Below are 26,201 nucleotides of genomic sequence, written 5' to 3'. Positions count from 1 at the left end.
GGATTATTGAAGGGGGAGGGGGATGTTGGAAAGCTTAGGGAGAAAATGAGATTTTGGAATGAAATTTTTTTCGGAAAATTTAGAAACATTACAAGTGTGCTGCTACCCTGTTCTATGATAGCTGCAGTGAAACAAACAACATCTATGTTTTTCAGCCAAATTCCATCAGATAGGATGGATTACATAGCGTTGAATTTTGTCAGTCTGAGCTGGGAGATGAGGATATCGTTAAGTATTTCATTAAGGGTTCAGTAGCTTCAAAGGTTTCGTTCCAGTAGAGATGGAGTTGATATATACCCTAGTAATTGATACCGACAAATGGTTTAAAGAGACACGTAGACCAGCACTGGGACATACTAGAAAATGTTTCGATTCTGGGACCTTGATCACTTGTAGTCAGTGATCAAGGTCCCAGGACTGAAACCTTTTGTAATAAAGATATCTTAGTGTTTGCTCAAGTGTCTTTAAACCAGAGCTGGAGTTACTGTTCCTTGAGAATTACCATCTTTCATGGTATATCTGAGAATACACATATAATCAGTGCAAATGCATTGTTGCGAAAGCTTCTGAACATTTAACAAAATAATAATAGGTGGTGGTGGAGGTTGGGTTACATAGGGTGGGTAGCAACTCATTCGTTGCAGCTGGTTTATAATACACTTTAAACTCATTTCCGGAGAATAACCATAAACCTAGCTGGTTCATATATGTCATCTCAAACGAACACATCTTTTTTTTAATGGCTCGAACTGTGGTAGTGATTCCAGTATCATGAGGAGCAAGACAGGTGAATACCGATCCACTCCCACAGCCGTAAGCAACTTGTCCTAGTCTATTAACAAATATCAGTGAAGCCTTGCCAGTGAAAATGCTTAGTGAGGCGCAGGTGAGAGCTAAGTTACGTGTTGATGAAAGCCGCCTCCACTTCACCTCAGGTTGATGGTTCGTGCAGTAATGTGATATATACTGCAAGTTTTATTGCTCTCGGCTTGCGAGCTTTTTATGTCACCTACCTAGTGTAAAGTACAGTAACCCTCGCATTTTATCAGTGTATATTATCATCAGTTAGTAACAATAACTTCGTGGGAGGTGTAATTACACAATAATGAAGCAGTTTGCACCTTATAATATTTATCTGCCGTCTCGATAAAGAGACGATTAGTGCAGCCTGGCTTGTTTATTTTCTAGCCAATCAAGAGGAGTTTATATCTCAGAGGGACCAATCAGAGCTCGAGATGGGTGCTAAGCTCCTCCCCCGAGGCTGCACCACTCCCCTGCTGTGTTCCCCAAGGATGGGTGCAAGACCCACCTTAGTTTCAGTTCACGAGGAGACATAGAGTGTGGAGGGTGTAGTTAATGCTCCTCAGGTTAACCCGACTAGTGTTCGTGATGTGCTAGGAATCATGAGAGGTGATGAGCATGTTACCAAGAAACTTAAAGTATTTGTACCATGCTCTTCAAAGGCAACAGTTCCAAGCTGGAGTTGTTAATAGAGAAAATACAAGCTAATAAGGAAAACGGCCAAGAGAGTGAAACCGGCAGTGTGGCGAGTGAAGGTAAGTTGGCAAACACGTGCAGGACATCTTACTCGTATAACTAATCCTTTATAGTACATGTTTGTTACTTGTGTTCAACTAAGTGCCACTTTATTTCATTGAAATTTCTAAATATTTCGTTCTCTTCAGTAGTTTAGTGTAACCCAATATTTTAGTTAATATGTATTTGATGAAAATTTAAGTTTGGCATAATGATGTATGGTGTCCGCCCACTAAAATGCTTGTATATTAACTAAACGACTTTGAGTAGGGTCAGGATAATACAGAAGTTTAAATCGACGATTTATCTTAAGAATAGAGAACACTGCGTATTGTGTAGAGAACACTTCACTAAGCTTTTAGACTAGTTAAAATTTTGAGAAAAATGAAGTTAATGTTAGTTATGTTAAACAACTCAAAATATTTTGTCAGTACTAATTAGCCGTTTGGGCCTTTTCTTGATTGCTATTTTGAGAAATAAAGATTTTTTTTATATAAAATACAAACAAGCATGCTATATATACCCCGGTACAAATTGTTTCTTGTAAAAGTTGTTTTGGGAGATAGCAAAAATAATACATTTTGTGAAGTACAGCATGTCAGGACCAACCAGCAGTTTTGACGTTCCTGTCCATCACAACGAAGGTAAATAGACTAAACGAATGTACACAAAGGCGTAGTCCCTTATTTACTGCTGGCCGAGTAAGTTTACGATAGTTTGTTTGGGTTATTTTAGGTTAGGTTTTGTTAGGATAAGTTTCTTAAATTTTCATACTCTATAAAAGGATCCATGACAAATTCAACCAAATATTTGACATTGTTTAGGAATAAATTATGGCCACACGTATAAGGACCGGCTCTATAATTGCGTTTGTTCCGCTACTCAACCACACCAGTGATTTATTTCAACTTTGATAGTTTTTTTTCCATATGTGCGTGTTATGCTGTATTATTGAATACATTACCGGGTGTATACTATTTATCGAGTACTGGAAAAACCTCTTGTCCAAATGCTCTGTATATATTAGCTTCCTTCCAAACCTGTGCTTACGTGTATATCAGTAGAAGAATATACCGAGAAGTATGTTAATAAGACATAATATACCATAAACTGATGCTTTCATGTCTAAAACTGTACTTTATAATTGTATTGCACGTGAATTTATTACCGAGAATTCTGTCTTTAGATATTTTTAATACATTTCATCAACTTATAAATTTTTCATTTATTCTTAAGTTTCACATATCATTTTGAAGTGTAAGTTCGCTGCTTTTGAAATTTCTATTACTGGAAAGTAAACTTGTAATTCTTGTACAAGCTTTCCAGCGTACTCCCGTTCATTCTGTAGTATGAAGACCAGAAATGTTCCGCATAATCTAAGAGGCTTTACAAAAAATATAAAAATTACCGAGGTTGCCTAAGTTGTGCGTGCACCATTACCTTTGATATTTGATACTGTTGAAAGTGTACAAACTCAAAATATGAATTAAGGGGATATAAATACCGTGCTGAAAATAGCAAACTAGGACAGGACTCTCGATAGAATCAAATTGGATAAATTTAGACTTGGAAAGGATATAGGAAAATATTGGTTTGGCAATAGTTGTAAATGAGTGGAACAAATTTCTAGGTAACGTCATTGAAGCGAAAACTTTGGGTAGCTTTAAATATAGGGTAGACGTGTACACGAGTAGTGTGGATGAGTGAATTTGACCTGCCCAGCATTACCCATTTGGCCTATTACAGTGGTCACAGTTCTTTTAAACCCTTGTGTGGTAAAGCATTTTACCGGTTCTTTACTGTGCCTAGTACAGATACTGTCTTGAAAATTATGCTTTCCTTCCAGCTTATTCTTAAGAGATTAGTTGTATACTAATTTTTAAAGATTCTACAACTAGACTCTCCAGGAAAAAAAAAAAACATTGGTAAAGTGATTAGAGCAGAAATGTCTTAAGAGAACATATGACACGCAGAAAAATACACCAGTTAGTAGTTTTAAGAATAAATGTGTTCGTGGCAACATTAATTGCATACCAAATTTATTTAGTTTTATACTTGCTTCTATTTATTAACTTGGTAACAAACCTCCTAAGTTGAATCAGGGTATCTGGAAGTTAGTACATTAATTACCTTTCATTCCACAAACTCTGACCCCAACGAGTTTAGTGCTTCACGTGGTATATAGTAAAATGTTCCGTTTGGTCAGACGTGTAATGTTGCTGCCTGTCGAGAGAGGTAGGTACCTATACCGGTGAGGGGCTTTTGAGTTTGTCTTTTTCCTGTTCGCTGCACAACACAATGGTTTTAGCGTTTCTTTCTTGATCATAATGTTGCTCTTCATCAATATAACCTTTGTTAAATATATACTTTAGACCAAGGGTCTCCCAACCTGCGGCCCTTCTAGGTAATGGATGGGACCCTCCCATGAAATTATAAATTCACTTATATGTAGGTTCCACACTGCAGTGTCAGCAAAGACATGCGGCCCTCATCACACATTTGACCATCAAATGTGGCCCACTTGTGTAGGAAGGTTGAGGACCACTGCCTTAGGCTAATTCATTATATCGAGCTGTTCATTTCAAAGTAATAACCTATATGGAACTACATTAATAGAGGCAGCTGTATTCATGGTCTCTCCTTGTATATTTAATATATCTTGGGTGGTTTTTTTTAATAAAAAATCGCGGATGATTGTAGCACTTGCCACCTGTAACATGTTCATTGTTCCACCCGTTTGTGGAAACATTGTACCCTAGGTTGAGTTGTTACCTTAGCCTAAACCTAGGATTATTATGGTACTGAGAAATGTATCCCTGTATATGGTATAAACCTTCGTAATAGACATGTAAACAAGCAGGTTATACTTGTTAGAAAACGTTTCGGTCCTGAGACCTTGATCACTTTTAACATAGAGGTTCGAAAGACGTATAGGAGGAGAGTGAAGTGTGAATGACAGTGTGATAAGGACAGGATCACATTGTCTACCTGTCCTCATCCCAGTGGCATTCTTCAGGTCACCATGCGTCACTCGCACCTCACTCTCCGCCTATATATACTGTCTTTTTAAAACCTCTGCATGTTAAGTGATCAAGGTCCCAGGACTGAAAGGTTTTCTAATAAAAGTCCTACTGTTTGCTCACGTGTCTTTCTATACCATCCCTGTATATGTTCGCGATGTAGGTTTAATCCATATTTTAGATATTAAGTAATGTTCAGGTGAATTGCATCCTTACTGGCCAAGTTCAGTTAAGTACACTGACCCTTTTTTTTTTCCTCTTTTTTCTTCGAACTTCATTAGCGTTCTACATTCGGCCTAAAAGACTTTTGGTAGGTCAGTATATCGGCAATTCGTTATGCTACATAGGTTGTTCACTGACAATAAGGGTAACAAATATTTAATAAGACTACATTTATATTCGCATTTCATCATTTTCATCTAGATAGAACTTTTCATATATTTAATAGGCAGCCTAATGCCTAAGTTTAAACACGAAAGTTAATGTATGTTATTTGACATAGTAATGACCACGTTTATAAATTTTGATAGCAATACACCCCGGGAGAACTATATGCAGCCAGTGTTAGTGTTTATGTAATATTATATTTGTAGCTATAGTTTCATGTAAATACAAGTACTATTGTCATCCTGCAGTCAAGTGATACTTAAGAGAAGGTACTTGTTTTGTTGTATCAGCTAATGGTTCTGGGAATCATCGCCACGCGACCCAGTCTCAGACCAGGCCTACTTACTGAAAGAGAGCGCCACAAGAACTAATGCGCTTCTGTCTGTGCAATCAATAAAGGTATCCCAGTACGTATCTCGTAAGACCAGCCTACACTTCCTCAATCTACACTCGAGGAATAGTACGGTGGGGCACAAGTTTCTAATGCAGTTAAATATCAAGATTTGAAGCCAATTAGAAGAGGCATTTACGTATCGCATGGAGACTATTATTTCAGTTTGAACAAAAACAGAAAATTAGACCCTTCACAACCCAAAATAAATTGGACTCTTCCACTAAGATGCTCCTGCTTCAATCCAATCACTAGACATTCTCTACTTATCACAGAGACCAATATTCTAAAATACACCAGCACTTTAAGTTTGAAGCTGTATTCTCAAATTATATATTATCAGCGTTCAAAGTTTAAGCCAGTCAGAGGCCTTCACAAATTATGACGTTGGGAAATCTAAATACTGGTTTCCAAGTTAATAAATTGGCGCAATTGCAACTACACAGCCCAAAAACTCTAACCTTCATCTAAAGTAAGATTCACCCCTCCCCCTCCCCCCCCATCCTTTCTGACTCGGTCATTATCATATGGTGGATAGGTTTGAGCAGTTTATCCTAACTAAAGAACTCAGGACCCCCATCTCCTTCATGTGGTTTGTGTAGAAAGGATTTTCTCTCATTAAATTTTGTTTTCGGGTAATTATGGAAGGGGTCATTGTTACTCGGCTTGTTCTACCACCAGTTAGTGCTGAGGTGGTTCACACCCTCAGAGAATTGAACAGTAGGGTGAGCCACCTGGCGTTATATCGGGTGGTACATCTGGTGGGTATCTGGCAAAGGACACATTACCAAAGGTCACCTGGACATCCAGGAGTGATGATTGATGGTGTGCAACCCTCTGTATTCTTTTAAGTTTGCCCATTACTAGGCGAATGCTGGTAGTGCCTCTGGTGCTCCCGGTCTAAATATGTGGTTTTGCTAAAGTCTTGCTCTGTTAATTCTGAGTGAGCTGTTCTGGGGACGTGCTTCGAGCAAGGCAAGGGGTAATCCCCAAAAATGTTCGCACTGCTTGATGCATTGGTGTACAGTGGAGGAGTAGTGTTTTTATTAGTCAACTGGATTGATGAGGCTCTCGTGTGGGGGGGGGGGATCATGATGGTGTATCTGCATGGGTGGTTCATTGATACCAGCAACGGGCTCTTGATTTAAGGAATTTTAATGTAGTCTCCTTGGCTCGAACCTTGTTACCTTAAATTTTCCCAGGCACTGTCTTGACCCCTACAGGTTTAGCTCTACCTGGATGAACGTAATACCAGGAGCAGCCTGGGTGAGAGGGAGGAGCGTCCTGTTTCCTTCGCCTCCTACCCCTGAGAAGGGACTTCTACCGCCTCCTGACAACAGCTAATGGGGTCGCAGCCATTGGTCCACTCCTTGAGGGCCCCATTGGGTGCCGAAGCTGTCTTGTTTCTGTGTTCTCTGGCTAAAGGAAGGTACAAAAGCAGAACAAAAGTTCTAGACATGGACAGTATGTCAAATCCTCGGGGGCATAGGCAGTGGGGTCATCCTCAGGCCCTAAGCATTTGAAAATTAAGAGCAAAATCCTCGCAGCAGTCTAAAGAGCGCCGGTTCCGTCACTGGTAGGGACATTACACAAGATGCTCCAACTCCTATGGAAAAGTCGAATGCTCACTCCCAGATGAATCTCATAAAAGCCATTCAAAGTGCTTTGGTTTGAAGACATTTTATTGGCCCTTACCTCTGGGATCAACTAGGAACCCTTCACCAGAGGATCTGCCACTCTCCAATCTTTAAGCTAGTGGATAACCGGGTGATGATTTACAGGCTGCATCTGTAACTCTGTGCCGGACCGAAAAGATATAACTGGTTGACTTTCATGGTAGTGTCTCCTCTATGGACGTTACTAAAGAGGTTGCTACCTAGACCTTTGGCTCAATGTATTATTTCGTGCAGTGGAACTATTAGAGCAATAGATCCTATAAAGCCAATCAGTTCTACAGGAGATTAAACTCGGACACTGCAGTTGCTCCAGGTTTGCTTTTTATGCCTATGTATCTTTCTGACTCGGTTGCCAAGTGGGCGTGGGTATCTGTCCATGCTACTATCATTGAGGCTCATCTTTACTCGTCCCTGCAGACTGTGCTACTCCAAATGAGCTTGTAAGAGGTGACTGTGCTCCTTATACCTCTCTCCAGATTGGATTTAAGACTTCTCTGCTCTTGCTGATTAATCTTTCAAACTACACTTCCCATTCCTTCTAGGTAACTTTAATGCCCACCACCCTATGTGGGATAAGGGTTCTTTGTACCGGATAGGAGTGTTCTTTTGGAGACCTTACTGAATCGTTTGGGTATTAGCATCCTGAGCAATAGGTCCCCAACATATTATTGTTCTTATGAATGCCACCTTGGACAGACATCAGTTCTGGACTTATGATGGTTTTCTTCCGATCCCTACATGGTATTGACCATTTCTTCTTGAATCGGTGGGCTCTTCTCCAGTTTGCCTTTCACAGTGGAAGCTGAAGGTTGCAGACTAGAGATTCAGAGGCTTGGGCAGAGATCTCGTTTGCTTGCTGATTTCCTTGGTATGCAAGGGTTTATAACCATTTAGTTACTTTTGTCATGGAGGGTGGCAGCAGCAGCAGCTAGTATTCCTTGGTCAGGTGGCTGGGGGTCGTATCTGTTAGAGCCTTGGCAAAACAAGAACTGGAGAATACTCTCTGAATTATACACAAATAACCCGCACATAAGAGAGAAGCTTACGACGACGTTTCGGTCCGGCTTGGACCATTGACAAAGTCAAAGTGTGACTTTGTCAATGGTCCAAGTCGGACCGAAACGTCGTCGTAAGCTTCTCTTTTATGTGCGGGTTATTTGTGTATCGTTCCAGTCACGGTATTGTGCCTTTTTTGTTATTTACTCTCTGAATTGTTTGTAACAGCTGTTTTTGACAATCAAAAGGGAGGTATTCAGAAATACTCAACATAGGTTCTGCGTCTGTTCGTAGAATGGGTCAGCTCCAACACTCCTGAACGTACATGTCTTAAGATTAGAAAGACTTCTAGGAAATGCTTTCCGATCCACTGCCCATCCTTCTCTATCGTGGGAAGGTGGACAACACCTTTCCTGAGGGCTTCGTCTCTTGGCTTTATCATTAAGAGCTACAGGCTTGAGTTCCAGACTTGGAGGCTTCGGGAGTCTGTTTCCATTTTAGAGGACACTGGGGAGCCTTGTGATGGGGAAATTTTAGTCTGTCTTGTCGCTATCACCCTCCACTGCTCTAGGGGTAGGACAGGGTCCACTACGACACATCACCTCCCTTCTTAATGTTTTTATTGGACATGCATATAGAATGGTGCTTAGACACGATTGTCTACAGTTTTAGCTAACCACTAGCCAGGCCAATACTCCAGGGAAAGCTGTGTACTACCATCAAGGGACCAGTGTCAAGCCCCAGTGATGACCTTGGCTGATTCCTTGAAACAGTTTTGTTTATGCTTAAAGGATAATGGTCTTGACTGACTGGTCAAAGAACGAAGGTAGTATTGGCTTTGCTGTCATTGTCGCCAAGGAAATTATTCTCGTGCACATCTAGGTAACGAGTCCTCAATGTACATTGTGGAACTCCACACAGTTCTCGCAGCCCTACTAATATCTGGCACAACGTTAGCCCTTTTTCCACGCGCAGCACAAGGATGTTGAGTTCTTTTGGTATCTGGACACGTTAGTGTACCAGGAAATGAGTGAGCAGATGCAGAGAAGACTTGTAACAATCTTGGTCAACAGCAGACTTCTGCCTTACTGTGACTTCATGACACGCACGTATGTACTTTGGAAGTGGCTTTCCTGCTGGGTCATACGAATGAAAAGTAATGCAGGTTTCTACAGAACGTGAGTGTTTTGCTACACCCCCTTTCGACATGACCGTCACTTTGCGACTAATATTTATCGATTGAGGCTCGGGAGCACACATCTCGCTCATAGCCATCTGGTCATTAGTGTTCGTGCTTCCCGGTGTAACTTGAGGTGCAGTTGGCTGTGGAACGTACTTTTAAATGGTTACCCACAGTTTAGGGTTTTGTGCTTTTATCAGTTTTAATTACTGTTGTTTCTGTAGGGATCTCTGAAATTTGTCTATAGACTTTACAATGCAGATTATTTTAACTGGTGTGTTTGTGTTGGTCATGTTAGTAGTTCATAATCTTTTTTTATTTTTATTAATGAGCGCTGAAAGATGTACACGTTCATAGTCCTTTTCAAGATTAAAAACTATTTGCCTTGATGCTGGTGAGGGCTCTTGATCCAAGGAATTACACCTGATTACCTCGTATTCTCCATGTGCTGTATGATTAGTATGCTTTTAGCACTTTCCCTAAATATAATATATTAAAATTGAGGAGAGGGCACTTGCCCATGTAAACAGTTACACGATCTTTGTTTACAACACTAGTATTGAAAAAGTTTGTTTTTTTTGGGTGAGGCGTTCTCAAGTTATAACGAAACCCTTGGAGAAGAGACATACTTAAAGGTATATTCCCTTCAGGAATACCTAATAAAAGAATTAAGGATCTTGCACGAAAGTAAAGTGAATGTAAGTAAGGAGCTTTGATTCACTTTTAATAGGTATTAATTGATAAAAAAATTAGCTGGCTTTTCAAACTAAATTATCATATTAAATTGTTTATTGATAGATATTTTTGAGAATTAACATAGGGCAAAATTAAAACTTTACATAAGAGTATGAACCTTTCTTCTAGAGTAGGATGATACCCCCACAAACTGGTAAAGGACACTTGCGTATAATTCAGTACGTTTATTACAAGGAAAAAGTTTAGCCACAAGTGACTTCATCAATCCTAAACTGTTAGCAAGTGTTCTATAAAACACTTCTTCCTAGACTTAACGTAATATAGTTGAAGCCAACCAAACCATTCTGTTACCCTAACTTCAGTCAGGGCTGTAGCCAGGAGATACAAAATGATAGACTGCGATAGCCTATAAAATTTCGAAAAACTAATATTCAAAATTTACGTGACTGAGCTGGGCCCAAAGCTTTCAATTGCAGATTTTCATTTCTTCCCCCCTCCCTCAAAAGAATTATTTTGCTTAGGCTACGGTCCTGCTAGTATTGTTAAACATATATTAAACAGTAGTTAATCATCACTGTTCTTGGGAAACACTTTCCACTCCCATCAAGATTGATAACTAGTGCGAGTCTACATTAGTGATACCTACTCAGTACCATCCCTTCAAGATCTCTTGATGCCAGTGAAGGCTTTTGATGCAAGAAAGTGGAGCTGCCCTTCTTTTCCTTTGATCGAACATGATTGGCTTTCATTCCTCAGGGAATGTATGAAACGTGCGGGTTTAGTGTTTCTCCTCAAAATTAGTACCAGCATGACACTGGAAAGTCCGCTGAATGACCCACGTGATTTAGCGCATTTGAGTATTTAATAATACTTAATGGAAATTTTATTTGCAAACTATGAATAAAAAAATTAGTAAATTCACAATTTTGAAAGTAAAGGAAAACTTTAGCGTGTTAATTTTTCTTCCAACATTGTTAGGTGCGGCTGATTTGACCAAAAAAAAAAAAATTGTGATTTACTTAGCTGCCGTATTTTTAAGATCATTAAGATGATTATGTATAATAAAACAAAGGTGAAAGGATCACAAGCTGTCATGTTGGTATTTTTTTCTGTGTCGTTTGGTTGCACCTCGTAATTGTCGTGGAGAATCTAATTTAGCCTCCAGCAAAACACTTAATCTACTACAGTGCCGCTCTGGCAGCTAAATTAGATCTCTGACACAATGTACTTTGACGATCACCTAGTGTACATGACTAAGCCAAGCGATATGATACGTAAGAGTTTAGTGCTTTCTCATGAGTTTAATAAGAATGAAGCCTAAATAGTTGATAACTTCTAAGTTTGCATATTCTTTGACCTGTTATTTGCTACCGAGTAAGATGTTAGGTCTAATTCATCAAAATTATTCCATACAGTGAAAGTCGCTAAGTTTCCTAGTTTTCCACTCCGTTTCTTTGACATATCTATTAAAATTTAATCTTTCAAATGAGAGTCGCAAAGTACCTGCAGTGGAAAAGTACCTGCGAGCGGCAACTTCACAATTTGTATTTTAAATGTAAAAATACATCCTCAAAATTTTAATGCCACTCGTCATTTTTAATTTCGTTGTCTGGTAATTATACGCAAATGTAGGTTAATGAGTTACCCAAACCTGACAGAGAATAACAAATTGTACACCATGTACGTGTACTTGCAGTAAATAAAGATATTAAGTCCATGATGTTTCAAACTTGCAGAAATACTCGAAGGGTATATAATTAGTGTGAAACTGGCTACTTTAATTTGAAAACAGTTTGGCAGAAAAGCAAAGTTGTTTGACTTCAGGAATGTGGAAGGTTTTATAGAGATGCCTTGTCAAATTTTGTCTAATAGATAATGTTATCTTTAGGCAGCACTCTTGGTTTACCCAGGAAACTGCTGTTGGGGCGATTACCATTTCATTTAACTATATGAAGTAGATATATTTAACTGAAGTTATTGTGTGTCGTGTCTAAAAAGGCGAACTTGCCACACAGGCCGAACTCCTTTGAAAATTTAACTTTTATAACAAAAATTGACCCATGTTTTTAATTCTACTAAATATAACGTACATCAGTTCGAATTTATTTAATGTTACTTAAAATCAGTGATGTATATATTTTTTCTGTTACGTTCATATTGATGTTCGCAGATTTATGGCATATGCATTTTCACTTGTTTGGTAAAATAGACCCTTGGTTTTAGCCATAACTTTTATTTATTTATATATTTATATATTCTGAAGAGAAGTTGCAGAGGTTGGTGGATGAGTTTGGTAGTTTATGTAAAAGAAGAAAATTAAAAGTGAATGTAAGAAAGAGTAAGGTGATGAGGATAAAAAAGATTAAGTGACGACAGATTGAGGGAGAGTATGGAGGAGGTGAATGTATTCAGATATTTAGGAGTGAACGTGTCAGCAGATGGGTCTATGAAAGATGAGGTGAATCATAGAATTGATGAGGGGAAAAAGGTGAGTGATGCACTTAGGAGTCTGTGGAGACAAAGAATTTTGTCCATGGAAGCAAAGAGGGGAATTTATGAGAGTAAAGTTATACCAACGCTTTTGTATGGGTGTGAGGCATCGGTGGTGAATGTTGCAACAAGAAGGCTGGAGGCAGTGGAGATGTCATGCCTGAGGGCAATGTGTAGTGCGAATATAATGCATAGAATTCATAGTTTATAAATTAGGTGGTGTAGGATTATCAACACTATTATCCAGACTGCTGAGGAGGGATTGTTGAGGTAGTTTGAACATGTAGACAGGATGGAAGGAAATAGAAGGACTTAGTGTATAAATCTGTAGTGGAGGGAAGAAGGGGTTGGGGTCGGCCTAGGAAAGGTTGGAGGGAAGGAGTAAAGGAGGATTTGTGTTCGAGGGGCTTGGACTTCCAGCAAGCATGCGTGAGCATGTTAGATAGCGAATGGAGACAAATGGTTTTTAGGAGTTGACGTACTGTTGGAGTGTGAGCAAGGTAACATGAAGGGATTCAGGAAACCGGCAGGCCAGACTTGAGTCCTGGAGATGGGAAGAAGTGTTTGCACTCTGAAGGAGGGGTGTTAATGTTGCAGTTTTATAACTGTAGTATAAGAATACCTCTGGCAAGTGATGAAGTGAATGAAGAAAGTTTTTCTTTTTCGAGCCACCCTGCCTTGGTGGGAGACAGCCGATGTGTTAATAATAAAAAATAATTTTCGTGCCGGATAGGTAAAATTTTCTCTTGTACGCTTAGATTTTTTTTTATTTACGTTAATGTAAAAATTAATAATCTTGTACCAAAATCACCTTAGAAAACTTACCTAACCTTGTTATAACAAGCACAGTTTAATTTAGCCTAATCCAGCTAAATATATTTTAGATAAGTTTACAATAATTTAATAAACAAACAATGAAATATATTTTTTTAGTTAGGTTCAGAATGATTTTTGCAAAATTATTACATACACAAATTTTCGCTTACCGTATTCGGCAAGAAGAGCGTTGCTATTTAAGACAAAATAGCAAGTTTTACTTATTCGGCACGACATACATATTTATAAAGTATTACCCTATCGTGCCCAAGTCCACACAACATTGAGCTTTGCACTACCACGTACGTTTTTACGAGCATCAAGAGTTTTCAGACGTCCATATTCGCACGTTGTTCTGGTTAACGCCTCCAGACACGTGAAGTGTGACTTCATCAGTGATTAAAACTCATTTTTTTAGGTACTTGCTGGCCTCTTCAATTAAGTGCAATGTCGCACGTGCAGACTAGTAACGCTGAGGTTTGTCATTCGGTTATAAGTCCTGTGGACTAGTTGGACTAAAACAGGGGAGCTGTAATGTCTTGTGTATGACTTCATGTACTCATTATCTTGGTAAATTAAGTTCACGTGAAGCACGACTGAGACTTCCTAGGACTGCAATGGAATGCCTCCTAGATAGTAAATATCTGGTTATTCACTCAACAGACTTGCCATAACATACTTTGTCAAGGGACTTCTGAAATATGTTTTATGTGGAGAATTTCATTCATACTGTAAATAACAATTTTTAGTTGTATGAAGAAAACTACATTTTTAAATTTTTGAATCCGGGAAAGGACTTTGATCCTTAATTTAGAGCGTAAAGTATACTTGAATGTTAGTTGAGAAGTAGTTGGCATGCAGTATTAATGACCATTATGCAGTCAATAGGCTTTTAAGGTTAACAAATTTGATACTGGATATAATCGAGGTATGGCCAAAAAAAAAAAAATGTATTGCTGTACATACAAAAGTAAAACGCCCATGAGAATTTGGATTATGTGCAGTAAGAGAGCCAATGGGGTGCTCTCTCTGGTTCATTAAATAGCCACTAATTACGCTTTCAAACAAGAGGGATAAATGATCTCAAAAGCAGTTGTGTTCATGCCCAGTCAAGTATTTTTAAGACTTGGGTTATGCAACTTTAGACCAGTAATTCTTCAATTGATATACAATTTCTACTTCAATTTTATTTATTTATCGATGCCAACCACTTTGAGGGAACACTGCGATGGGAAATGTTTCCAGTGAGTTCAGAACTGAAGATTGCTCAGCAAAAATGTGCGCGCGCACGTGCCCGCTCATTGGTTCGTTCTTCAGCCGTGAATCTCGATGACTTGTATTATACAGGTGTTTGGTGTAAATAATGTACGACGCGGTTTCAATTATGCCCCATTACGTAAAGTAATGCTTCTTACTGTTAGTTTTTACCCGTAAGCGTTCCCAACATCCTTAAGAGCAATTTGAGGCATAATTTACCATGGAAAAATCTCGAATTTATAATGTATTTCTTATATGAACTTAATTGATGCCTATCATATGTTAAATTAATATATACTTGTTTAACTAAGTTTAAATATATTTAGTTACAATATTTAAATTAATCTAGTCTTGTAGGGTATCACCATATTAGAACTTGACTAGGAGGTAGTGGCCTGATATAAGTGATAGTGGATAAACCAGAATGCGTACAAACTTTATACTAGTGCACTCTCCTCCCTCATGACCTCACCTGCTGCTCATCCTCAAAACCTAAACTGGGAAGATACTCATTGTTCTACTTAAGTCTCTCGGCTCAGGACTGCACTTCGTGTATTACACCCACTCTGTATCATAAAATTTGTTTAGCTGCACAGTGCGATAAACCCAAATTTAATATTAAACTTCTATAATGTTTTGTCCTAGTGTCGTATTACCTAGGTTATTCTGCAGTTCAAAAGATCAATAATGATTCTTGTCTAATCAGGTGAGACGAAGTTCTTTTTTCTTGTGATTCAGATCCTCCTCGTAAGTTTTCCTGCCAGCTTAAACCTCTTAAGCTAGTACTTCAACGCCCATCAAACCTTGTGGGACCGAAGGGAAATGGATCTGCGTTGGACAGAAGAGACTTTATTTCAAAGTGGGTGGACTCCCCTGAATATTAGCATCTTGAACGATCAGTATTTTTGTGCGCATCAGTGTTCTTTTTCTCTGTGAACTGATTAGAAGTTGGGATTTTTCATGTGTGTATATTGTATAGTGCTGAATGACCTTTGGTCCCGTTTCTCTGCAATTTAAATTTGTTTCTACCTACCACACTTCAAGAGGAGGCCCTATATGTTGTCAAGTTCTCATGATTCGAGGAACAAGCAGATATAACTCCTTAATTTCCTCGGATTAAAACCAAATATACCTCATTATCCCCTGGTTATTTTTGCTACCTGAAGCTATACCATAGGAACATATGAATGAAAACTTTAGCAAGCCAACTGGCCCATGGTAGGCAGGCTAAAAACACACCCATTCATATACCCGTCTACCCTATATGTATTTTAAGCTACCAGATGTTCTCGCCTCTTGTCAAACAAGTACTCCTGTATCCTTTCTAAATCTAAATTTGTTCAGTTTGAATCCATTGCTGCGAATGTTTTGATTTCTTATTTTCAGCACTTTATATCCCCATTATTCATGTTTCCCAGTTGTACACTAGTCTTAATAAGTTGATGTGGTCATAAATTATCTGATGGCCTAATTTAGTGTCATCGGCAAACTTACTCATGTCGCTGTTTATTCCCTAGTCTGTCGTTTGTAATGGGGTCCCCATTATGTCCCAAGTTGCCTGTCAGTCAACCATTACTCGATGCAGGAGATAATTTCTCCTTTTTCGTGTGCCACTAATTTCGTAAGGCTACTATGTGGTGCTTAATCAAAGTCAATACTATAATCCATATACTCAATATTTTATTCTTTATAATAGTCTACTGCTTCGAATACCTTAATGAAAAAGGTTTAGGCAATTAGTAAGGCAAGAACGTCCATTTGTAAAAACATGTTGAGAATTTAGTCAAATTAATCTTTTAAGGTGACTTTGAATTGCATCCGCAGGTCATGGTTAAGCTGATTGGTTCTTAGACCAATGTCCCGTCTTGTAAATTGGTATCAAATGGCTAGTCTAGCCTAACACTTAACTAGAAACACTGTAAATATTGTTTTCATAGTGTCTAGGTTGGCTCGAAGAAAAATGTACAATAATCTGTACTTTACTCTTAAAAAAAAAATTGTCATCGATATAAAATCAGTGCGCCAATGTCGTGCTTTACCTAGCAAAATGACCTGGTATCAGTGTTACGTACTCTGAGGAGAGTATTAAGTAGATTAAAGATCTTTGAAGTATTAAAAGTTAGATACCTGTAAACCCATATTTTAAAATTTTAGTTATTTTGCTTTATTATAATTTCTTAAATCTTGCGTATTACAATCGTGTATTTATATTAACCCTTCAATCATGATTCTAGGAATTAGAGCTACCCTCCTCTTCCTCGCATCAACCCTAATTACCTCCGATTTCCCAGGAGCAGTATGACCCCGACGGGTTCAGAGCTTCATGAATATCATAATCAAGGCTTTATGTGCAGCTCGTGTTCCCAAGTTAAAAAATAATTTCTCTAGTGGCAAACCTGCGTGGGTAATAACTCCAGGTTATTACTTGTGTGTTAAGCCGCACCTAAGTTACCCACTCTAGGAATGACTGAAGTGTTTGACGTGTTGACTATATCAGGAGTAATGAAGAATGTAAAAAAAAAAAGAAAATAGCAAGCTTGTCGGTGACTGTCAAGAGAAGAATAAAGATAATGGTTCCCATGACTGCTCTTCAACCTTTAAGATGCGACTGGCTAAGGGCTCTTAACTGGCACAACCACGGAGGGAGGGAGGGTGGGGGGGGGGCAAAGCCTCCAAAGGCATAAATTTAATTAATGGCTGATTTTAAATACGTAATGAAAATTGTATGACTGTTGAAAGACAATTTCTTTGCTTTTTTAGCCTCATATTTTAAGCTGTCCCCCCCTAAAAAAAAATCTGGCTGCGCTACTGACTTAATCAGAGAAATTGAAGTTCTGTTCCCCTTGACTCGAACGTTTACTTCCCACTTCCCAGGTGTGGTAAGACTCATAGTTGTTAATGATAACTCTTAATGTAGTAATAACCTTAATCTTCCAAAATGCGGATCAGTACAAGAGAGGAATATGAAATTGAGCTCCTCGTTCAGTCCAACCTAGATCAAGCCAGCCTATTTCTGAGCTAGCCCCAAGAGCACTGGTGGTCGCTGATCGTAACCTTAAATTGTTCTTTATGGCATGATGTTCGCCGGTTATTAAAGTTCATCTAGTTAGGCTGTCATAATGAGGCAACCCTACTTGTTAAGTTAGAATGCTATCCTGACATAAGCTTTCGTATTAGAATATTCTCTCATAACCCTGTATGTTAGGCTGTTATACTGACATATCCTTATAATTTAGGTTGTTTACTAGGGTTTGAAATGAACGTTACGGTGTATACTCGTGGAAATTGGTGCATCATGATTGGGTATTGGCTTCTTAGAGGGGAAGGGAATAGTTTCGGGTAAAAGGAACATTTAAAGTGGTGTTGTATCATGACTGAACTTCCAGAGAGAGCTGGACAGATACCTTAAGTCAGTGCCGGATCAGCCGGGCTGTGGCTCGTACGTTGGACTGCGTGCGGCCAGCAGTAACAGCCTGGTTGATCAGGCCCTGATCCACCTGGAGGCCTGGTCATGGACCGGGCCTCGGGGGCGTTGATCCCCGGAATAACCTCCAGGTAACTGCTCATAGGAGTATTTTGGTAATTTCCTGAAGCTTTCCGCTTTCTTACCGGTCCACCCCGTAAAAAAAAATCACATGACGAAAGGTCATGACGTACGGCCGGGCATCAAGTGTAGCCACACATGACCCCCGATAGTTGCCTACCTTCATTTTATTGTATTTTTACTTTTTTGACGTACTCAGTTTTTCTTAATTCTTCTAGCTTTTCTAATTATGTTTTAGTTAGGTTAATATGGGATAGGCTGCATTACATAAATTTATGAATCTTACAGTAACCCCAAATAAGCAAATTAAAAAAAAATTGGGGTTACCTCAGGGAGTGAGGTGGTGGAGGAAAGTCAGCGGGAGTTTCTCGCTAGAGGTGCGAGAATGGTCTGCCTGTAAATTATCCTCGTAACGTTAGGTAATCAAACCACAACCTTCTAATAGTTTTGCAGTGTGTTTGTCAGATTTAAGTTCATAAGTTGGCCTACATTGAAATGGTGCGAGTAATTATGTTCTCCAGCCCGTCCTCAGAGTGTACAGAAACTTTTCTAACCCATTTAACGCGAGTTAATTTCCGAATGATCTAAGCAAAGACGAATATGAAATACTGACTTTTTTTTTTTTAGGTTACTGTAAGCTTAATTATACCAAACTTGCGTATGTTTGATTTACAATAAGGAAATTACGTAAACGGGGCAGCACTGTCGTGGCTGAATTGGAACCCATCTGCTCGATATGGGCGGTGAGGGCGGCCTTGGTTGGTGTCCAGTGTGTGGGCGGGCGTTACTGTCGTTCCTATATACCTATCCCAAAGTAAATTGCGGTAAATTAAAACCATCTGCTGCTGATTGTCCAATGTAGAATCTTAGAAAATAGCTAATATGATGGCTTAAAAAAATATTCAATATTAGCAGTTCTAAATTGGATACGTGACTGAGCTGCTCAACCGTTTCTATGGCAGACCGTAATAGCACGATGGTCAATTTTGACTCTTCACATGTTTCCTACGTTAATGAAAGATTCGCTCTGATGAATCCAATCTTTACTTCATCGAGGTATATGTAGTTCTCTGCTCACTTCTAGAAATTGGTCCTTGTAGTGAGAATAGTGTTTTATAGTCTCGTTAAAGTTTTTTAAGCTGTGTAGAAAGTGTGGGCAGGATTACTCCAACGTTATAAAATATACAAGTGGGAATATAACGTACATTATATTTAATAGGAATGAGAAACGTAGACTAGAATTAAGTAATTTAGGTATCAAATCTTGGCAGCCTATGTTTTTCGGTCTATAAAGAATGCTTCCGTCTGTTGTGGTTTGTGAGGTTAGGGGAGGCCTGGGAAGGGGTTGGGGAGGGTACTTGAACGCCCCCGTAAATCTGTGGTCGTGGTCTTCCCGGTGAAGCCGCAGCACTCACTCTCCAGCGAATTCAGACATATTGAAAGCTAATGTGTAATGAAGATAATCAACTTTTAGGGGTTTATCATCATTGGGAAGCGTTAAACTCGTAGGTACCATACAGGGCCTGGGAAATGGAAGGTAATCACCTTTAATTCTTGGAAGACGAGATTAAGACACAGATGTTGCACATGTGTTAATTTCATCTTGTCGGTATTGTATACCATTCTTGTACAACGAGAAAGAGGAGGACATCTCAAATGCCTTTTACCCTTTCACCAGCATTAAGGGTGTGTGTGTGTGTGTGTGTGTGTGTGTGTGTGTGTGTGTGTGTGTGTGTGTGTGTGTACTCACCTATTTGTGGTTGCAGGGGTCGAGTCCTAGCTCCTGGCCCCGCCTCTTCACCGGTTGCTACTAGGCCCTCTCTCTCCCCGCTCCATGAGCTTTATCAAACCTCGTCTTAAAACTGTGTATGTTTCCTGCCTCCACTACGTCATTTTCTAGGCTATTCCACTGCCTTACAACTCTATGACTGAAGAAATACTTCCTACTATCTCTCTGACTCATTTGTGTCTTCAACTTCCAATTGTGGCCTCTTGTTTCTGTGTCCCCTCCCTGGAACATCCTGTCTTTGTCCACCTTGTCTATTCCACGCAGTATTTTATATGTCGTTATCATGTCTCCCCTGACCCTCCTGTCCTACAGTGTCGTCAGGCCGATTTCCCTTAATCTTTCTTCATAGGACATTCCCCTTAGCTCTGGAACTAACCTTGTCGCAAACCTTTGTACTTTCTCTAGTTTCTTGACGTGCTTTATCAAGTGCGGGTTCCAAACAGGTGCTGCATACTCCAGTATGGGCCTGACATACACGGTGTACAGTGTCTTGAATGATTCCTTACTAAGGTATCGGAATGCTGTTCTCAGGTTTGCCAGGCGCCCATATGCTGCAGCAGTTATCTGGTTGATGTGTGCTTCCGGAGACATGCTCGGTGTTATACTCACCCCAAGATCTTTCTCCTTGAGTGAGGTTTGCAGTCTTTGGCCACCTAGCCTATACTCTGTCTGTGGTCTTCTGTGCCCTTCCCCTATCTTCATGACTTTGCATTTGGCAGGATTAAATTCGAGAAGCCATTTGCTGGACCAGGTGTCCAGTCTGTCCAGGTCTCTTTGAAGTCCTGCCTGGTCCTCATCAGATTTAATTCTCCTCATTAACTTCACATCATCTGCAAACAGGGACACTTCTGAGTCTAACCCTTCCGTCATGTCGTTCACATATACCAAAAATAGCACTGGTCCTAGGACCGACCCCTGTGGGACCCCGCTCGTCACAGGTGCCCACTGTGATACATCATTACGTACCATGACTCGTTGTTGCCTCCCTGTCAGGTATTCTCTGATCCATTGCAGTGCCCTTCCTGTTATATGCGCCTGATGCTCTAGCTTCTGCACTAATCTCTTGTGAGGAACGGTGTCAAAGGCCTTCTTGCAGTCCAAGAAGATGCAATCAACCCACCCCTCTCTCTCGTGTCTTCTGTTATTTTATCATAAAACTCCAGAAGGTTTGTGACACAGGATTTGCCTTCCGTGAATCCGTGCTGGTTGGCATTTATACTCTTGTTCCGTTCCAGGTGCTCCACCACTCTCCTCCTGATAATCTTCTCCATAATTTTGCATACTATACACGTCAATGACACAGGTCTATAGTTTAGTGCCTCTTTTCTGTCTCCTTTTTTAAAAATGGGAACTACATTTGCCGTCTTCCATACCTCAGGTAGTTGCCCAATTTCCAGGGATGTGTTGAAGATTGTGGTAAGTGGCACGCACAACATATCTGCTCCCTCTCTAAGGACCCACGGGGAGATGTTGTCCGGTCCCATTGCCTTTGAGGTATCGATGTCCCTTAGCAGTTTCTTCACCTCCTCCTCATCTGTATGTATGTCGTCCAACACTTGTTGGTGTATTCCTTGCTGGTGTCCCCATCTGGTCTGTCCCCCCCAGAGTCCTTCCTGTCTCTACTGTAAATACTTCCTTAAATCTCGTGTTGAGCTCCTCACATACCTCTTGATCGTTTCTTGTGAGTTCTCCACCTTCTTTCCTCAGCCTTATCACCTGGTCCTTGACTGTTGTCTTCCTCCTAATGTGGCTATACAGCAGTTTTGGGTCAGATTTGACTTTCGATGCTATGTCGTTTTCATACTGTCGCTGGGCCTCCCTATAAAGATGTTTATTTTGGTAGGCTGTAGAGCGGTGGTTAAATGATATACGTCTTCGGAGGCTTCTTACTTTATCGATAAGTAGTAGTGGGTTACACAGGCTTGTGTGTTTGTGCCCATGGCCCGGGCTGGGCCATGCCACGAGAGAGAGCTGGGAGTACTTGTGTGTTGATGCCAGGCCGCTGTGTGAGTGAGAGCGAGGCAAGTCTGGGCATACTGAAGTGGGAAGGCCTAGGTGGCAGCACCAGCATAGCGCGAAATATGAACTAAGCTGGCAGACAGCATGGGCTGTCTGTGCAGACAGTACAGGCTGTCTACATACGCTCGGCCACCTACCGCGCGTCGTCCCGACGCGACAATACTGGTAGTAAAAGAAACTCGGTCTCTCTCTCTCGTAGGAACAGGGCACAGAACACAAAATAAAAACATATATATACATATGGACATGGAAAAAAAAACTTCCTACAGGGAGGAAAGAAAAAACATGTGGGGTGTGCTAAACATCGTGGTCATAGGCAGTGAGCATCGAAGTGCATCACTGCACGCCTTCCTGCGTCTGGACAGATACTGCAACACGGGAGACATCGCTGCGGCTGAGCTGTGACGTAACAGGGTACGGTCTCCTCTGGAACGGTGAAGCAGACATCGTAGGAGTCGCTGCAGGTTTTCACTCAACCTGGGGCACGACATGCTGGTGCCCTCGAGTGAGGCGTCGACAAAACTCGGCAACTGGGCAGGACTTCTGGCAAGCGACTCAGGAGGACACTTCTCGACTGGTACTGTCGCTGGGCTGTCACTGCCGGCGAGCGTGGAGCGAGTCGTGGCAGAGACGACTGGGCGAAACATCTGGGAGTCGTATCATACACCAGACTGCAGTGAGAGCTAGCAGTCAAAGTGACGACATCTTTGTGCAGGCTGCTCACTGAAGCTTGTGACACGAGGCTGACACAGCGCCTGCCGACAGGCCTGGCTGCGGCTTGACGAGTATCATCTCTCGACAGGTGGAGTTATAGCAGATGTTAGTCTAAGCGTCCCCAGACTTGTTTCTCTACATATAACTGCACTCTGAAGGTCTGGAGGTGAAGTGAAACAAATCTCGATGGGAATCGTAGCAGGTACGATTCTACAGAACATCACGAGCGACGAGCATAAAAGCTTTCTGTACAAGGGGGCTCATACGCTCAGGGCTGAGAAATCAGCTGTCAAACACTGGTCAGGCGGGTGACTTAGTGGTACAACTCAAGGGTCTGACCAGACCTCACTGGACACACGGAAAACTTACAAACACACCGCTGTACATACGGTACAACATGGCTTAAACAGCAAATGATGCTTTTCTGCGCATAAAACTGACTAAGACATACTAAAATGTGAGAACACTGACTGAGAGGAATTAATTAACACACGACATATATCTTCTCTCAATCTTCTCGACAATACTGAAATAATTACTAGAACACTCGATGGTGACATCATGTGATGTCAGGCGTGATGTCGCAAGGTGACGTCAGCAGCAGTGACGTCAACAGACATCTCGAGGTGACGTCAGGCAGACATCGTGAGGTGACGTCAGCAGACATCGTGACGTCATGAAGTCGGGCAGCATCGTGGGTGACGTCAGGCAGACATCGTGAGGTGACGTCAACAGACATCGTGACGTCATGAAGTCGGGCAGCATCGTGGGTGGCGTCGATATGATGCGGGCAGCAGACCACAGCATGAGGCCTGGGACATCTGGTAACTCACGTGGCTTTGTAGGTCTACGTGACATCGCCCACACCCACGTGACATCGTGATTCACGTAGCTTCGAGTGGCCTCGGGCACTCGGATACACAGCACTGGCAATGAATTCATACGAAAAAAGCAGAAAACACAGCAGAGGGAGTGGGCAGTGGTGAGTGGTGTATGGTAGACGGGTGAGCGTGAGTAGGGCGAGCATGGGCAAGGTGAGGAACAGCCACTTCCTCTCCTCACCTCCCCCACCCACAAATACGTGGAGAAGCTCACACTGGACGCAGAAATCACCACAAAACTCACCTCTGGCTTGCTGAAACAGCTGTGCTGAGCTGAACAACAACAGCAACATACAAGTGACGCTGAACACGTGACTTGAGAAACAGCGTGGGACGCTGTGGCGTGGAGTCACTGGGACGCCACTTACAATTCTCGGAGAATTTCGGCAAATTTCGGCTGGATCCTGCTTGTACCTGTGTCTGGATGCTCAAACGTGCAGACACGACATCAGGATAACTCGTTGAGAGATGGATGCTTCTTGTGTAGGGTGATGAAGTGAAGATGACTTCATAACTCTCCCTCCTTCTCTCACGGGCAAACACACTGCTGCAACCACCGCTTTCCACCATTTATAATGATGTTTATTTTGGTAGGCTGTAGAGCGGTGGTTAAATGATATACGTCTTCGGAGGCTTCTTACTTTATCGATAAGTAGTAGTGGGTTACACAGGCTTGTGTGTTTGTGCCCATGGCCCGGGCTGGGCCATGCCACGAGAGAGAGCTGGGAGTACTTGTGTGTTGATGCCAGGCCGCTGTGTGAGTGAGAGCGAGGCAAGTCTGGGCATACTGAAGTGGGAAGGCCTAGGTGGCAGCACCAGCATAGCGCGAAATATGAACTAAGCTGGCAGACAGCATGGGCTGTCTGTGCAGACAGTACAGGCTGTCTACATCCCTCCTTATCTGTGCATACTCGTTTCTGGCTCTTCTACTAATCTCCTTGTTTTCCTGGGTCCTATGCCTCCTGTACCTTTTCTATTCTCTGTTGCACTTAGTTTTTGCCTCCCTACACCTTCGGGTAAACCAAGGACTCGTTTTGGTCTTCCTATTATTTCTGTTTCCCTTGGGAACAAAACTTTCCTCTGCCTCCTTGCACTTTGTTGCCACATATTCCATCATCTCGTTTACTGATTTTCCTACCATTTCTCTGTCCCACTGAACCTCCTGCAGGAAGTTTCTCATACCTGTGTAGTCCCCCCTTTTATAGTTTGGCCTGTCCCCTTCAGTTCCTGTTACCTTCTCCACTTGTAACTCTACTATATAGTCAAAACTCAGAACCACATGATCGCTAGCTCCAAGGGGCCTCTCGTAAGTGATGTCCTCAATGTCTGAACTGCTCAGGGTGAACACAAGATCCAGTCTTGCTGGCTCATCCTCCCCTCTCTCTCTGGTTGTGTCCCTGACATGTTGATGCATGAGGTTTTCAAGTACCACATCCATCATCTTGGCTCTCCATGTTTCGGGACCCCCATGTGGCTCCAGGTTTTCCCAGTCGATCTCCCTGTGGTTGAAATCGCCCATTGCCAGTAACTTTGCTCTGCTCGAGTGAGCTCTTCTTGCCACCTCAGCCAGTGTGTCCACCATCACCCTGTTGTGTGTGTGTGTGTGTGTGTGTGTGTGTGTGTGTGTGTGTGGGGCGTGTGTACTCGCCTAGTTGTACTCACCTAGTTGTACTCACCTAGTTGTACTCACCTAGTTGAGGTTGCAGGGGTTGATCCAAGCTCCTGGCCCCGCCTCTTCACTGGTCGCTACTAGGTCACTCTCCCTGAACCATGAGCTTTATCGTACCTCTGCTTAAAGCTATGTATGGATCCTGCCTCCACTACATCGCTTCCCAAACTATTCCACTTCCTGGCTACTGTGGCTGAAGAAATACTTCCTAACATCCCTGTGATTCATCTGTGTCTTCAACTTCCAACTGTGTCCCCTTGTTGTTGTGTCCCATCTCTGGAACATCCCGTCTTTGTCCACCTTGTCAATTCCTCTCAGTATTTTGTATGTCGTTATCATGTCCCCCCCTATCTCTCCTGTCCTCCAGTGTCGTCAGGTTGATTTCCCTTAACCTCTCCTCGTAGGACATACCTCTTAGCTCTGGGACTAGTCTTGTTGCAAACCTTTGCACTTTCTCTAGTTTCTTTACGTGCTTGGCTAGGTGTGGGATCCAAACTGGTGCTGCATACTCCAATATGGGCCTAACGTACACGGTGTACAGGGTCCTGAACGTTTGTGGGGGGGGGCATCGGCGTTTGACACTGGCGCACGTGACTCCTAAATCCATCTCGTAATACCGTACGCTTCCGTATGAATTAGTGCGTAAATTTCAGTACCTCGTGCGCTTGAAAATGTTAGTTTATATATAGTCAACTGCCATCAGTGACCCCTGCTTCATCTCATCTCGTGTGTTCATCTGCGTTTGTTTGTACTCAACGGTATGTACTGGAGACTTGCTTGACGGGGGGGAGGCTCGATTCACGAGTTTTGATACTCCCCCCCCCCCCCATCCCCTATCTTATGATTTCCGTAACCTATTTCTGTTATTTTTGGTCCCTGCTAACATAAGGATTGATAATAGTATTTTACTTATATTGTGGTTGAAGTGAGCGTATATTGAATTTTTTCGTACATAGATAACTGACAATTACTTTTCATCGATGTGTAAATTCCAAACCCTTCTCTCTCCCTACCTCTACCACCTTAAGATTTAAATAATGAACTTGGAACGTCCATGTGACTTACCCTTGTTTTAGATTGTCTGGTTCCTACTAGTCCCAGATAGTCACATTTCGGTCTCTTCGTATCTACAGTGCCTAT

General features: G+C 41.5%; 1 protein-coding gene across 1 annotated transcript in view; it reads left to right on the top strand.

Moving 5' to 3' along the window:
- The first annotated feature begins 799 nt into the window (after nt 1-799).
- L (zinc finger protein Lobe) overlaps nt 800-26,201 on the top strand; it is a 97,085-nt gene continuing 71,683 nt past the window's right edge. The window contains exon 1 of the mRNA XM_053787106.2: nt 800-1,556. Within this exon, the coding sequence (XP_053643081.2) occupies nt 1,451-1,556 (106 nt within the window). The 5' untranslated portion in view covers nt 800-1,450. The remainder of the gene's footprint in view (nt 1,557-26,201) is intronic.

Source organism: Cherax quadricarinatus, chromosome 48 (assembly GCF_038502225.1).
Source record: "Cherax quadricarinatus isolate ZL_2023a chromosome 48, ASM3850222v1, whole genome shotgun sequence".
Lineage (NCBI taxonomy): Eukaryota > Metazoa > Arthropoda > Malacostraca > Decapoda > Parastacidae > Cherax > Cherax quadricarinatus.
The sequence above is the reverse complement of the archived record's forward strand: the minus strand, read 5'-3'. Positions and strand labels throughout refer to the sequence as shown.